This window comes from Saprolegnia parasitica (assembly GCF_000151545.1).
Source record: "Saprolegnia parasitica CBS 223.65 unplaced genomic scaffold supercont2.48, whole genome shotgun sequence".
In the NCBI taxonomy this organism is placed as follows: domain Eukaryota; phylum Oomycota; class Saprolegniomycetes; order Saprolegniales; family Saprolegniaceae; genus Saprolegnia; species Saprolegnia parasitica.
The window spans coordinates 7,550-21,940 of record NW_012156442.1 but is presented as its reverse complement, the minus strand read 5'-3'; the positions used below and the strand labels follow the sequence as shown (position 1 = coordinate 21,940).

General features: G+C 56.8%; 7 protein-coding genes across 7 annotated transcripts; 4 read left to right on the top strand and 3 right to left on the bottom strand.

The window, feature by feature from the left end:
- Window position 1: 1 nt before the first annotated feature.
- On the top strand, window positions 2-301 carry SPRG_20841 (hypothetical protein; the record flags this gene model as incomplete). The annotated part of the gene is made up of 1 exon (XM_012348934.1): window positions 2-301. The coding sequence occupies one exon, from the start codon at window positions 2-4 to the stop codon at window positions 299-301; it is 300 nt and encodes a 99-aa protein (XP_012204324.1).
- Window positions 302-1,178: 877 nt separating this feature from the next.
- SPRG_09706 (hypothetical protein) lies at window positions 1,179-3,630 on the bottom strand. Its single transcript, XM_012348856.1, has one exon. The coding sequence runs from the start codon at window positions 3,595-3,597 to the stop codon at window positions 1,285-1,287; it is 2,313 nt and encodes a 770-aa protein (XP_012204246.1). The 5' UTR covers window positions 3,598-3,630; the 3' UTR covers window positions 1,179-1,284.
- Window positions 3,631-3,968: 338 nt separating this feature from the next.
- On the top strand, window positions 3,969-6,259 carry SPRG_09705 (hypothetical protein; the record flags this gene model as incomplete). The annotated part of the gene is made up of 1 exon (XM_012348855.1): window positions 3,969-6,259. One exon carries the CDS (start codon window positions 3,969-3,971, stop codon window positions 6,216-6,218), a length of 2,250 nt encoding a protein of 749 aa, XP_012204245.1. The 3' UTR covers window positions 6,219-6,259.
- Window positions 6,260-6,736: 477 nt separating this feature from the next.
- SPRG_09704 (hypothetical protein) lies at window positions 6,737-7,684 on the top strand (the record flags this gene model as incomplete). Its single annotated transcript, XM_012348854.1, has 1 exon — window positions 6,737-7,684. The coding sequence occupies one exon, from the start codon at window positions 6,737-6,739 to the stop codon at window positions 7,682-7,684; it is 948 nt and encodes a 315-aa protein (XP_012204244.1).
- Window positions 7,685-8,489: 805 nt separating this feature from the next.
- SPRG_09703 (hypothetical protein) lies at window positions 8,490-10,785 on the bottom strand. Its single transcript, XM_012348853.1, has one exon. The coding sequence runs from the start codon at window positions 10,403-10,405 to the stop codon at window positions 8,522-8,524; it is 1,884 nt and encodes a 627-aa protein (XP_012204243.1). The 5' UTR covers window positions 10,406-10,785; the 3' UTR covers window positions 8,490-8,521.
- Window positions 10,786-11,333: 548 nt separating this feature from the next.
- Window positions 11,334-13,792, top strand: SPRG_09702 (hypothetical protein; the record flags this gene model as incomplete). The annotated part of the gene is made up of 2 exons (XM_012348852.1): window positions 11,334-11,736; window positions 12,715-13,792. 2 exons carry the CDS (start codon window positions 11,334-11,336, stop codon window positions 13,725-13,727), a joined length of 1,416 nt encoding a protein of 471 aa, XP_012204242.1. The 3' UTR covers window positions 13,728-13,792.
- Window positions 13,793-13,927: 135 nt separating this feature from the next.
- SPRG_09701 (hypothetical protein) lies at window positions 13,928-14,296 on the bottom strand (the record flags this gene model as incomplete). Its single annotated transcript, XM_012348851.1, has 1 exon — window positions 13,928-14,296. The coding sequence occupies one exon, from the start codon at window positions 14,294-14,296 to the stop codon at window positions 13,928-13,930; it is 369 nt and encodes a 122-aa protein (XP_012204241.1).
- Window positions 14,297-14,391: the final 95 nt, after the last annotated feature.

Here is a 14,391-nt window from a genome sequence, read left to right as displayed (position 1 = left end):
GTTGAAGCTGCTGGCGACACAGATCGGTGACGATGACGTTGCCGCGCTGGCCGTTGCGCTCGCATCCGGTCGCAACACACGGCCTCTGACGCTCGACCTCTCGGAGAACGAGCTTACGCTGGCGTCCATAAAGCTCCTCTTGACAGCACTCGGTGCGTGCCACAACGTCACTCTCTATGTGAACGAGGACGAGTTGACTCCGACAATCCGAGCTCTTATGGAGCAGCACCACCTCGTGGAGACATCCGTGGGCGTCTTAGTGTCGCCGACGCGCGCATCGTCACCGTGGCATGCGATGTGACGATGGTTAAACACGATTTTATAACTTCATTTTGCGGTTTTAGCGTGTTAGCATTTGCAGGTCTGGATGGGACACTCATGTCTTCTGCTTTTGTACGAGGCTTGATGTGTTTCTGACAAGATCCATCCACGCGGTGCCAACGCCAACGCCAATGGAGCAGAGACGAAACAGACAGCACCTACGGGACTTGACCCCGTACCACTTGCGTCTGAAGTTGGCATCCATTGACGGAAACAAGACGTGGTCAACTTGGTGTTATGTCCGGAACAATGGTTTTACGTTCCACTTTGCATGCCTCTCCGAACGCCACGTCACAAGTCTTATCCGGATGTCCGGTAACGTTTGCATGAGCACTAAGGTACTACCACCAAACGAGTGCCCGAGGATGGCGAAACCCGTCTGCCTGTGTCGTGAAGTTGGCGCAGGCACTTGGCGTGTAAATGGCCCGTGGTCTCGAATGCTGGGCTTCAACCTTTCGAGGGAAGAGATAAGGATGTTGCCGTGCTTGCGGCCGCCCTTGCATAGGACCGCAAATACGACTTTATTCTGCAGTTTGGCTGCAGAACCTGAGAAAACACCCGCCTTTGAGCTCCAGGATACCTGGATAAAATCAGTTCAAGACCACGGGATAGTCCGCAATGGCGGTTTTTCCCGCGGGCTGCATGTCCTAGTTGGCACTCACAGTTGGCAAGTGTCGATCTAGAGTACGTCTACTCTTGTGTCAATGCCCTCACCGTCGAGCGCAGCGGTGTACCCAATACACGATTGTTTGACTCGACGGAATAACCAATTCTTGTGTATTCCTTGCATCGACTCCTCGTATGGGAGCACACACAAAAAATGGGTTACAGCGGTAATCCATCTATCAATCAATCGTGTCCGCGTTGAAATCAAATTAGCGAAAACAAGCTTATAGACTTTACTGACAAAGGATCGCTTCGTACGTTCTGCTCGTACGAGCGATGTCGTCGTGGAAGTATCTGTTAGTTGAAGATGACACCGTTTACGGCTTGGGGTGTGTTGCTACTCGGGTCGAGCGAACGTGCCCACATCTGGCGTTGCATCCAGTTGTAGATGTTGAGGCCCGCCCACGTAAATCGCACGGGGTGCAAGGCAATGTACGACACGAGCGACGCCAAGGTCGCGCCGACAGTCGCGAGGCGTGCGAGCGAAATATCAATCCACAGAAACGTCATGCGCGTGTCATGGTTGTCAACTGCGTCGATAATGGTTTGGAACCGTGCAATACGCTCTTCAAACCCAGCATCGGTCCCGTTCAAGACGGCACGTCGGCGCTCAAACTCGAGCCGGAGAAGGTGCGTCTTCAACATCGCGCCGTGGTCGCGCTGAATGTCGAGGGCCGCTGCCAACGGCACGAGCATCGCGAGGGGCGAGAGCGATCCGACAAGACCCGTCAAAAGTAAAAAGTAAGTTGGTAGTGGCGCGCTGCCCGTGACGCAGAAGATAAGGACAACCGTTGACGTCCACCCAAACTGGAGCATCGCGCATTGGATAAAGACGGTGGAGAACTCGACAATAAAGGTGGTCGTGGCCGCCACACCGTTGCGCAGCGTAAACCACGATTCGATGTTGCCGGCATCCGTAAGGGCAATGGTCGCGCGCCCATGTTGAAGACAATCAAAGCCCATCGATGTGATCGAGTTAAAGTGCAGCCAGAGCGACCAGATCTTGAGCGAACTTCGAATGAGGAGCAGCGTAATGTATACAAGTTGCAGCACGTACTTGGCCGCAAGAATCGACGGCACGATCCCTGGCATGGCCAAGTACTTGTCGACGTACGCAAGAAATCCCTTGAGCGAGACATGGTCGTATTCAATGCTCCAACTCAAAGCCGTCTCGTTCAACGTGGTGCAACTCGTGGAGAGGCGCGCGAGAAAGCTGAGCGCGGCTTGGTCTTTCGCAAGAACGACCGTTGCATTGTGTCGATATTCGTCCTGCAGCTGGAGGTTCCACGACGAAAGGATCTCAAACGCCACGTCCATTTCGGTCTCGATCGTAAAGCCAAACGTAAGGGCCGGGCGGCCCACATCCGGTGGCGGCGAAATGAAAAAGTTGACGACCGCGTCGCTTGCCGTCAATGACACGTTGTTGCAGTACCCAACGTCCCACGAGACGTTGTACGTCGTGTCGGCGGGCGAGATGACGAGGCCGTTCACACCAGGAACCATCGATGTGATCAGGTTCGCGCCCGACGGCCACGCGAGCAAAAACGGCGTATTGTAGCTTAATGTCGCGATGATGGCGAGAAGAATGCCGCAGCGCGGCCCCGCGAGCCGGCTCGCGACGTGCCGCTTGATCGAGGGGGCGACAAAGGCCGCGGCCACGTGCGACGATGGTATCAACGTGCCGTCGACCGCTACGAACTGCAAGCGCGTCACGTCAATCCCGCGTTTGGCGGCTGCAAAGTGCACGAGGAGGGCGTCGGAATCGACGTCGTCCAGTCGCTTTTGGACATCGTAGATCGCGCTCACCGGCTTGAACAAGGCCTCCCAGCGCGACAAGTTTTTCGTCGGCGGTTCCACGAGGTAGACGACAAAGAAGACAACCGTGTAAAACTCGGTGATGGCCCAAAACCAAACCTGCGCGATGAACGGGCTCGTAGCGATCAGCGCCGCGAGGACGCCCGCGAGGTAGACGCCAAAGACAAGCATGGGCCACTTTCGCAGAGTCCGCCACATGTCGAGCAGCGGTCCCAGCGGCCACGGCAAGGCCGACGACGACAAGTGACAGCAGTCGGCCAAAACCAGCAGCGGAATGGCCAGTGGCGCAAACGCGAGGATGCTGGCAATCCATGGACCGTCGGTCGTCCACCGGCGCACCACGTCGGCGTAGGCCTCGAGCTTGTCGCGACTCGACTCGCCGAGCGACGGTATACTGGCCGCCAGCCGTTTCGTGACGGTGACGTCGTCACAATGCGTCGGTTCATGCGAGGCGTAGCAAGCGGAACACAGCTTTTCGAGCTCTTTGCCGCGCTTGGAGAGAACGAACACGGTGCCGGCAATGCTCGATTGCTCCCACGTCAGTCGACAGGCGCCCGTGCACATGGACAGCACGGCGTTTGCCGTGTCTAATGGCGTTTTGATTGAGGCCATTCGTGGCTCTAATGAAGGTCGTACGACGTTGGCGTCGAGCTTTAGCTCTGTCAAAGTGATGGCTTCTTCGTCTTCTTCTTCTGTGCCTTGGGAACGCGACGCGGTGGCGACCTCGGCGGTGTCGGGTGAGGACACCGCTGCACCTTCGTTGCTGCTCGCGGCTTCGATCTTGAACGATGTCATCGCGGGTCGTGGTGCCGAGCCGAGTGCGACCTGCCCGTCGGTCGAAAAGGCGCCGATCTTTTGATGGCCCTTCTCGGATCGGTCGTTATCGGCTTTTGTTCGATTCTTCCACGTGGCAGCGTGTGGGCGCAGCGTGGCGAAGCGTGGTTCGAATTCGATCTTTCGATGCAAAACTGACACGCACGAGACGACATGAATGCCCCGTCGACTCGACTATCCATGTGGTATCCATGTATCCAATCGATCCCGTAAGCTTGGGAACGGGTGGCGTCGTACGTTTCCCAACGGTTTTGCGGACCAAGCGTCAGCACCATCGTAGCAGGGCTCGGTCGCACAAGTCGACTAGTCGCCGTGAGCTCAGCACGAACCCTATGAAGTCCGTCGTGGATCTGTCGGGTGCCGAGGACGACCAGATCGTCGTCGCGATTGGCCGCACCGACACCGTTGATCTCGGTGCTTCCGCGCCACAAGAACCAATCGCGCCGGACGGAGTGCGTAAGGTCTACTGCCAAGGGAAGAGCTGCAAGACGCAGTGGCACCAAGTGGCCCTAGACGCAACCAGTGCTCTGCGTGTCAAGGGCAAGCTCTATTGCGCGAGCTGTTTTGCAACGCTGGACGGCAACCCAGCGGCATCGCCCGTGCGCCGCCTCTCCAAAATCAAGTCGTTCAAGCACTCGGACCGTGACGCCAAGCTCGACAAGTACGACGCCATCATGAAAGACTCGGCCGAGTACCTCGTGTACCTCTGCGTCCTCGTGGTGTTTTGGCCGCTGCCATGGATGTACTACCATCGGTGGCTCAAGCGCCGCCCGCTGCCCGAGGCAACGACCCTGCCGCGGTGGCGCGATCGACTGCATTGGGTCATGGCGGCCGTCTCGCACCCGCAGTGCTTCTTCAGCTGCGTTTACATTTGGTTTGTCTATGTGGCGATTGCGCTCAACTGCAAGTACGCGGCCCAGACGTGGTTTTGGTCCCTCCTCGAAGTCTACACGGTGTACTTTCTGTTGCTCAACATCATTTATGCCGCGTCGCCAATCCGCAAGTCGGCGGCGGTCCCGAGCCGGCGACTCTCGGACCCCCAACAACGACTCTCGTCGTTGCGGCAACCGCTGACCCCCGGTTTTGCGCTCAAGCGTCGCAACTGGTGGGAGCAGCTCTTTTGGGGCATCGTCATGACCATCATGCCCATCTGTGGTGTTGGGTACGCTGAGCATCTCTACGCGTCCCTTCCCAACACGTTTCTCATCGCCAAGGTTGGTGGAGATGTGAATAGTTTGGTCTTTCTGGACAAAAACGGACAGCCGTTCGCGGACGACCCGGCCCCGACTGTCTTTGCCTCGCGCGTGGGAAAGCGATTCAAATTGTACCTCGTGCACTCTGCGCTTTGGGTCGCGATCAACCTCGTCGTGGTTTTCAACGGCATTTTGCTGCATTCGTGGGTCACGCAGGTGGCGCCGTCGACGCCGTTTCTAATTCCGCTGAGCTCGGTGCTGCAAATCCCAGCCAATGTCAACTACACGGTTCATGGCACGCTCTCGGATATCTGCGACGTTCACGACGACGGCTCGATCCGCGCTGTGTGGAACTTGGTCTTGGCGCCAAAAACGAGCTACATGAACGGGCTTCCGATTATCGAGGTCGGGTTCGCTGATCCATTTACCAACGAGAAGGTCTACTTGGAGGCGCTTTCAGTGGGCACGCTGGACGTCGTGACGGTCAATGCCGACTCCGTGTCGTTCCAGCCGCCCGTCATGACGAGCAAGGTTACGCTGCGCGCGCGCTTCTTCAACCGCTCGTCGTGCGACGACGTTGGCCGCTTGAGACTTTTGCACACATCAACGTATGCCCGGATGTCGATCAAAGATCAGTTTGGGGGCACGGAGCGCAGCGGACTGCCGTTCTGTCTTTTGATCAAGTACTGTGTCCAGATGTACGTTGTGGCTGGCATCGTCGGGTACTCGTCGCTCCAGATCTGGTCCCTCTGGCTCCAATTCGACTCACTCACGGCAAAAGACGACAATGATGGCAAGACGCGAGCGGCAACAGCCCAAGAGGAGGTGAAGAAGAAGACGGTCGATCTGACGCTGCACGAGAATTTGAATGTCTGGTACAAACTGCGCTGTCGCGTGCTCAAGGTTGTCGCTGTCTATACGCAGTTTGTGACGGCGCTCATGTCGATTGCGCTCGTCCAGCTGGCGGTCGCCGTCGGTGGCCTTGTCATCTACTGCATCAGTGGCGTTGCGCCACTACCCGGCTACTACTTGCTGATTCTGACGCTGCTTGGATCGCTCTCGACACTGGTGTTTCTCTTGCCATTGGCCAAGGCGCTCGACATTCAAGCCAGCCACGAGGCGATGCTTCATGATGTACTGCTCAGGCTCCATCTCAACGCGGAGAAGCGTCCGAAGAAGGACCGACTGAGCTTGATTACGTGCGTGACGCGACTCATCGAGAAGGTCGGACCCAACGACGACCGGATTAGCTTTTGGGGCGTCGAGCTCTCGATGGGGCGGCTGATCGGACTCGCATTCTCGATTGGCTCGGCGTTATCGGTGGTCTTTTCCCAGTCGGTCCGCTACTCGTTCTCGGCGCCATCGGACTGGTATGCTACGTTTGGATAGTAAAAATCGAGCGTATTTGTGTGGCCGAATTATACTAACAGGTCCCTTGCGGAGTGAGCTGGTAGACACTATTTTGGTTGAGAATCGAATTGCATCGTGTCAACCTCAGCATGCAGCACGGTGCAGTGGCTCCAGGCGGCGTCCGCCGCCTGGCTGCTCGATCACTCGCTCGCCTCGATGCTGGCCGAGCATCATCCGCATAGCATTCTGTTATCGGGAATGTACGTGGAGCGCTACAGATACTATTACTACAGCCATCTTCGTACCCTCCGCGGTGCGGTGCGCTGGTACTTGGCTAACGGCTACATATACGTCTTAGCGCTCGTCAAGGATGTGCAGTCGACGTTGCTAGCGTCAGTCGATGGAAGCAGCAACAGCGTGGATGTTGGCTAAGCGGCGGTGTCATCGTCGCTCGGTTGTATTTTAGCCAATCCTAGTGCCCCATTGCCATTTAATCAGCCAATCGCCGTCACGTCAAGATATTTTTCATTTGGCCCGACCAAGAGACGATGACGAGGATGACCAAGCAGGACGCCAAGGCGACCTCCTCGGACGACGACGCAACGTTTGGCGACGTCGAGCACCAGCTGCCAGCGGCGGCCTCTGCGATCGACGAGCTCGTGGCCGTCGCTGCCCCGGAGCCCGCGGACCAGACCGCGATCGTGGCCCACGTTCACGAAGTGCAACATGCTGTCGGTATCTCGGTCAACGCTGCGGACGATTTGGAAGCGAAGGTGCCCCGTGTCAACGTTGTCCGCCCGCATGTGCTCAACCTGCCCGAGGTCATCCTCCAGCACATCCTCACGATCATCGCATGTCGACTTGCAAATGGCCCGAGCACGATCGATGTTCTACGTCGGCTCGATGCCACCAAGGTCACGTCGCCCAGCGTGGGCGGCGGGCGCGAGCAATACGCCGACGCTTTCGGCGAAGTCCTTGCCGGCTTCTCAGCTCTCGAGCGTTTGACGCTCGCGGAAGCCTTCCCGTCCAACTTTGGTGCTGGCACGTGCCATCACTTGGTCGCATTCCATGGCCTCGTCCATGACGAGACGGGGATGCAGCAGTTTGCCCAGTGGCTCGGGACCGCACGCGCCTTGAAGCGGCTGTGTCTTTTAAACAGCCTTTGTGTTCCTCTCGACGCTCTCGGAAGCATTCTGCCACAGCCTATGCAGCGTGGACTCGAGTACTGCGAGTTCTCTGCACACACGGCCAGCCCAGCCATCGCCGAATTGCTGGCCAACGCGCTCATGTACCGCCGCCGCCACGCGCGCCGTCTCGCCATCCACCTTCAGACGCTCGCGCTCAAAGTGCTTTTGTCGGCGCTGGCGACGTGCAGGAACGTCACGCTGCACGTGATGTGGGAGGCCAACGATATCGCCGCGGCCAACGCCCTCGTGGTGCTGCATCGTCTGCGCGTCGTGCGGAAGTACGATTCTGGCGGTGGTATGTTTGCGTCCCCCGTCTAAGCCACTGCGTTTGCAACAGGTCCTATGCGGGGTGAGCTGGCAGGAACGTTTGAATGCGAAGCAAATAAGTTTAACGGGATTTGCGACGACGGCGAGTTGGCCTGCGTGACGCGACGGGCGGTGAATACGGTGTCAACGAGCACTGGCCAGGCCGGCACGTCCAAGCCAGCATCACCGGACGTCATTGTTTAACGAAATCTTTGTCCTCTCCTGCGGCGCGATGGCCGTGAGCGTGCTCGTACCGGGCGTGAACGGTCTCGTCACATCACCCAAGGACACACTGTGCGCGCTAATGTTCAACAAACGCGTCTGCGACAACGTCGGATGTACTCATCAACTTTAGCTACGTGGCAGAAAATCTGATATATCAACTTTTGGGTCCATCCGCCGCCGAAAGCACGTCCGCTCCTTACGATTGGCTTCACGTCCAATGGCTCTATTGCTACCTTCAACATCTCGTTTGAGTTTCTTGCACATGGACCTCAAGCAGGCGCAGGCTCGGAATGTGACGATCGCCCTGGACGACGGGCAGTCGGCGTTGACGTGCAACGAGGTCTGAAAACTCCACCGCAACTGGCTCGTCACGTTCGAGTCCGTATCGCTCAGCGCCATGACCAACTACTTTGCGCGTACTAGTACGGAGATCTGACGCACCTGAACGATGCCAACGACCAGGCCTGGCCAACGATTAGAAAATATACATCCGGTTGCAAAGAGAGTTATTAAGCGGTTAGACAGTTTAGAGCGATCATCATATCTACTGTCTTGCATCGTGTACAGTACCAAGCGATTGCGTTGACGCACTGCAGGTGGCATGTTGTGATTACTTGCCTTCGACTACATCTCATGCAGAGGCTCCGACCAGCTGTGGTTTACGGTGCGGGAAAAGACCACCGACAAGCCCGACCCAATAGAAATCGTGAGTCCAATGAGCCGGGCCATCGAGAGCTCGACGCCCCAAAAGCAAATGCGGTCGTCGTTGGGACCGACCAGCTGAATGAGCCGCGACAAGCATGCCATCAAACTCAGTCGGTCGACCTTGGAGCGCCGCTCTCGTTCGTGGTGCAGTTGCAAGAGCAAGGCGTGGAGCTTCGCCTCGTGGCTGGCTTGAATGTCGAGCGCCTTTGCCAATGGCAAGAGAAACGCCAGCGTCGAGAGCGATCCGACCATTGTTAGAATCAAAAGATAGTAGCCGGGCAGTGGCGCGACGCCGCTGAGGCAGTAGATGACAAGGCCACTGATGGCGACCGTGAGCTGAACGAGCGCAATCGACATGAGCGTCGTCACAAACTCAGTGTAGAAGGTAACGACCTTGAACACATGATTGCGAAGTCGGTACCACACATCCAGGTTCTGGTGCAGCGTCAGATCCACTGTTACCGTGAGTGCGTCAAATTGCAGCCAGAGCGCTAAGATTTGGAGCGACGCGTACCCGACAATGCCAGCCACCACGAGCATCTGGAAGCAGTATTTCGCCAGAAGCAGTGTGGGCAGCAGTGTAAGGCCTGGTGCTGCGGTGGCCAGACGCTTTCGAAGTGACTTGTCCGTATACGTCATTAGACACAGGATGTGCAATTTGGCGACGTCGTCGCAGCTCGAGACGTTGCCAAAGGACGCCCGGATCGTCACGTTTTGTTGGTTCACGGCTGGGCGCACTGTCATCGAGTACGTGTCCTGCGCCACGAGCCAAAGCGTTCCGACGGCGAGATCCGTGAAATACACAAGATCTCGATTTTTCACAAAGCCCACGTTCATTGTCGGCAGCCCGTTCAGGACGCTTGGCGTCGGCGTCAAGGCCAAGTTCCACACTGCGCGGAACGTTCCATCATCGTTCGGATGACAGATATCGGTCATGGTTCCAGCCACATTGTACGCGACGTTGGCGGGCAGCTGGATCAAAGTCTCGATCGGGATCCCAAATTTGCGAGATGGCCACGCGTGCGTGACCCACGAGAGCATGAGCCAGATGTTCAAGCCAACGACGACGACGGTGATGATTATGAGACCAGCTCGATACGCCCGCAAGAGCCAGTGGCTGTTGACCCGCGTCGCAAACACACTTGGCGCGGTGTCTTCCGGCAGTGGCTGGCCATCGGCACCCGTAAAGACAAGCGCTTCGACGTCATCGCCGACCTTGGCGATCAGATATGTGTTGGGGAGCGAGGCCAAGAGGTACTCGACCAAGGTGAGGCCGGCGACAGGCACCACTGTGAGCGCCACCGCTTGCAGCACACGAACAAGGGCGTTGTTGTCGTCGTGCGGCGATGCACGGGACGTCAGCGGCTGCTGGACTGCCACGTGTGGTGTGTTGCCCACGCTGAGAGGACGATTTGTTGTGACATGGCGTGTCGGCTTTGCAGGCATGATGGGGGTCGCGACGTAAATGACGTTGAGCAGGAGAAAGTAGAGCGTGTAGACTTCAAGAAGGACCCAGAACCACGCTTGTGCGGCATACTCACAGCTCTGATTGATGGCGACAAAGATGAACCAGATGTAAGCACAGCAGAAGGCGCACTGAAGGTGCGAGACGGCAGCCATGATCCAGTGCAATCGATGTCGCCACGTGGCAGTGTACGACGGCTCGGGCAGCGGTTGGCGTTTGAGCGTGGTACAAAAGTAGCCCCACGCGAGTGGCCAAACGATGATAACATGGCGAGATAGACGAGATGCACGTGCGAATCTTCCATGATGGCCTTGTACTTGTCGAGCTTGCCATCGCATTTCGGGTTTTTGACGGAGGACACGACGGGCAATTGGCGAACGGGGGATAGCTCCGGCTTGCCTGGACGCTTGCTGAAGCAGCTTGCACAGTAGATCTCAACCGAACCCTTGACATGCATCGCTGAGGTCGGGTCGAGTGCAACTAGGTGCAACTTCGCTCGGCAGCCGTCACCTTGGCAGTATACCTTGTGCGCTGCGTCTGGTGCTGTCGTTGGCAGGCTTGGAAATGGCGCGACGTTCTCGGAGCAGTCGACGGAGACGACGATCTCGCTTTCGTCGTCGGTCGAGGGCTGGACCGCAGAGTTCATTGGATGCCTCGGGCACGTGGCAGAAAGCGAAATAGTCTCCTAATCGTGAGACCGAAGCGGTGCCAAAGGTATATATCTTTGGTTTTGATCGAACGCTAACTATTCTTCTATAGACGCGAAACGCCGCTTCGAAGCGGCGCCAACGACGCGGCACGACGCTAAAAGGGCGTGTGTAGAACGATACGACATGTCGCCGTAGCAGCTCGACGATGTTTTAGCTTGCGTCTTGTGTACCGGTAGTGGGTTGAGTCGTTGGGGAGTAACGTTAGCATTTTGGATCGATCTCAATCATGCTTCCATCAGTAGACGCTGGCCGAGCTCGTTGGATATCGTAGGCCTGTTGCGATGCAACCGAACTGAAGCCATTGAAGAGGTGTGGGACGACCAAAGATATATTTCGTTTCGTTAATCGAACAATATCTAATTTTCTAGAACGAAAACCGGCACGATGAAGCGTCGCCAGCGTCCTAGAGCCAATCGTACTCGACGCAGCCCAACGAACGTACTTGGAAGGATCCTAAGAGTGTCGGTGGAGCCTCTTAAGAGTTCCATCACATCACATTTATCATCGTGTGTACCAAGTGGCCATGCAATCGGAACTCACGTCGTCGGAGATCGCGATGCTCTCCTTTGACAGCGCCGACGACCGCATCGCCGCATATTTGCGACGGCGCGCGGCAATGGCCCACGCCAGCGACGACGAGGCTCAGGATGAAAAGCTCACGCCGTCCGAGATGGAGATGCTCATGCTCAACAACGTCGACGATCGCATCACCGCTTACGAGACGCACCGAATGATCGCGGCGAATGTCGGCAAGACCACGGCAACCGAGACGACCATCGACACCGACCACACCAAGTCGGTTGTCGACACCACGGGTCAAGGTGCTGTTGACCAAGATCTACCACCGACACCGACGTACGACGGTCCTCGCGATGTCTTTTGCCAAGAAATTCCTTGCGTCTCGGTGTGGGAGCGCAAGAGCATCGAGGGGACGGTGTACGACCTCTCGCGGTCCAACGGTTGCGACTACACGGTGTGTGCGTCCTGCTACGCAGCGTACAAGCACACGTATGCACCTGATGACATTTTTATCGCCAAGCCAGCAAGTGAGTACCCACCATTGGTCGAGACCAGTCGACAGCGACTTGAAATGTACCAGAATTTCCTCTGTCGGTGGCGCACGGACGGGCGATGGATTTTTGGCATACTTCTGCTCGCACCGGTTGCGATGCCACTTCTATACCTCTTGTCCCGCTCTGGCACGTCGTTGGCGTCGCGTCACTGGATGCTCGGGCGACCGCTGGACATTTGGCACGGCCTCGACAAGAAAGCACTCGGAGTCTTTGTCGTGTATGGGATGGCAGTACTCACGCTGCTGATTCTCACATGCCCATTCCAGCCACAAATTGTTTTTTGGGGTCTCTTGGAGATCTACACGCTTGTCTTCTTTGTCGTGTACCTTGCGCAACCGTCGATGGCTTACCTTCTGTTGCGGGATATTACTGTTAAACAATCGGAGTATCGCAATGAACTGTATAAATTGGATGGCTCCGATTCAGTACCCCCTGCGCTGGTCGTGCGCTTTGCTGCCGAGGCTGAAGACATTGACGTCACACACTTGGATTTTGTCGCGACGAACGGCATGCACGTGCCACCCGCAGAGGTCGCCGCCGTCTTTGAAGCACACACGGTTCACCACTGCACCACACGGCGGCTCGCGTCACCGAAGCTGTTTGTCCTTGTTTTTCTTCTTGCTGTGATTGTATACAACGAGTTCTTTGTTGTCTTCTGGCCGAGTGGAACGGTGCCCATGAGCGTCGTTGCAACCGGTGTCAATGGTCTCGTGACGTCACCTGATCAGCCCATGTACCGTGTCAGCTCTACGATCTCGCACTGCGTCAACTCGTCCGCAACAACGTCGGACGCCCTCGTGAACTTGCTTGTCGATGCATCGCCGAATGGAAGTCCGCTTCTTACGTTTGGATTTTACGACATAGGACGTCGCGGCACGACGTTTACGCTTGTCGCTTCGTGGCACATCGATGTGAAACACACAAATCCCCGAAATGTGACAATTGGGCTCAACGACGAGCAGTCGGCGCTGTCGTTTCGCGTGCGGTTCCCGATGACGTGCAGCGACGTCCGTTGGCTATCGCTCCGATATGTGATCGCGTTCGAATCCGTGTCGCTGAGCGCCTTTACCGATTACTTGCAAAACAGGAAACCCTTACCAGGTTGGTTGCAGGGCGCTCTCGCGCTCAAGTACCTCATTCAACTGACTTATCTCACGATGCTTCTCATGGCGAGCGCGTTCAATATCTGGTCCCTTTGGCTGCGCTTCAATTCGATCACCGAGTTCGGAATCATTCTGCCGCAGAAAGGGCGCATGGCGATTGCGCTCACGGACGGCGAGAATCTCCACGCATGGTATACGTTGCGAAACGGCGTCCGCGCCGCCACTGCGTTTCTAACGGAATGGACAACGGCATTTGTCCGAGGCGCGCTACTCCAGTTTGCTTGCACGGCGACGGGTATTCTCGTGTACTGTATCGCTGGCGCAGCGCCACTGCCCACGTATTTTTTGCTCTTGATCGGTCTCTTTGGGTCGCTCTCAACGCTGACGATGCTCGTGCCGTTGGCCGCAGCGCTCGACATTCAGCACAAGCACGGGCCGATGCTGCGAAAGCAACTTCTCGAGCTCGACTTTGCACGCCGAAAGGCGCTGTTGCAAGGCGATGCATCGGGATTTGACGAGCGCATTGCGATGTTCGAGTCCATCATTGACGCGATCGAGAACCACGACGACCGTCTGACGTATTTTGGAATTGAGATTTCTCTGGCACGGCTCGCGACGCTCGGGGCGACGCTGCTCTCGCTCCTTTCGTTTGTGGCATTCCGAGCGGTGCCAATCACGTGGTCGACCCTCAACACCGCCAACATTTTGATGAGTCCAGATGTGTACCAAGACGCGTTGAATCCACTTAAGAACACACCTCAAACCAGACGCTAAATGTATTCATAGTCATCATGCAGCCTGGTGTTCTTGAGCAATTCGAGCTGTCGCATGATCTTTTATTTGCACGTGTTTGTATGCAATTTCTCGTGCAACGCCGCGTACAAATCAAAGTCATGCACCACAACTCACTCATTGATGTACAAAAATGCTGGTGTATATTCTATGCAATGATCTCGTTTCAAACGAGAAAAAAGTTACTTGAGCTGCGTGACCTGGATGTCGCGGTCCACAAACGCCACGGCCGTGAGCGTGTTGTTGGCGACCGCGATCGCCTGCCACTTGCCCGGGTACGTCGTCCACGTCTCGAGGCCCGTCGCCAGCTTGGCGCACGCAATCTCCAAGCTGTACGTGATCACGCAGAGGTCGACGCCGTCCGACGCCAACTCGCGCGCGCGAAAGTCCGTGTCCACGTAGCCGAACGGGCGCACGGTCCAAGTCGACGAATCGAGCGTCGAGTACTTGATGACGCCTTCGTAGTCGGTGATGTACACGTCGTTGCCAGCAATCGCCGTCTTGTACACGTCCAAGCTGTCGCTGTCCGCGATCGTCACGGGCGAATCCATCGCGCCGTTGACGACCGCCGCGCCAAAGAAGCGCGAGTCGGTGGTGCCCACCACGGTCTTGCCGTCGGTCGAAAACTGACGCGGCGACTCGTCCG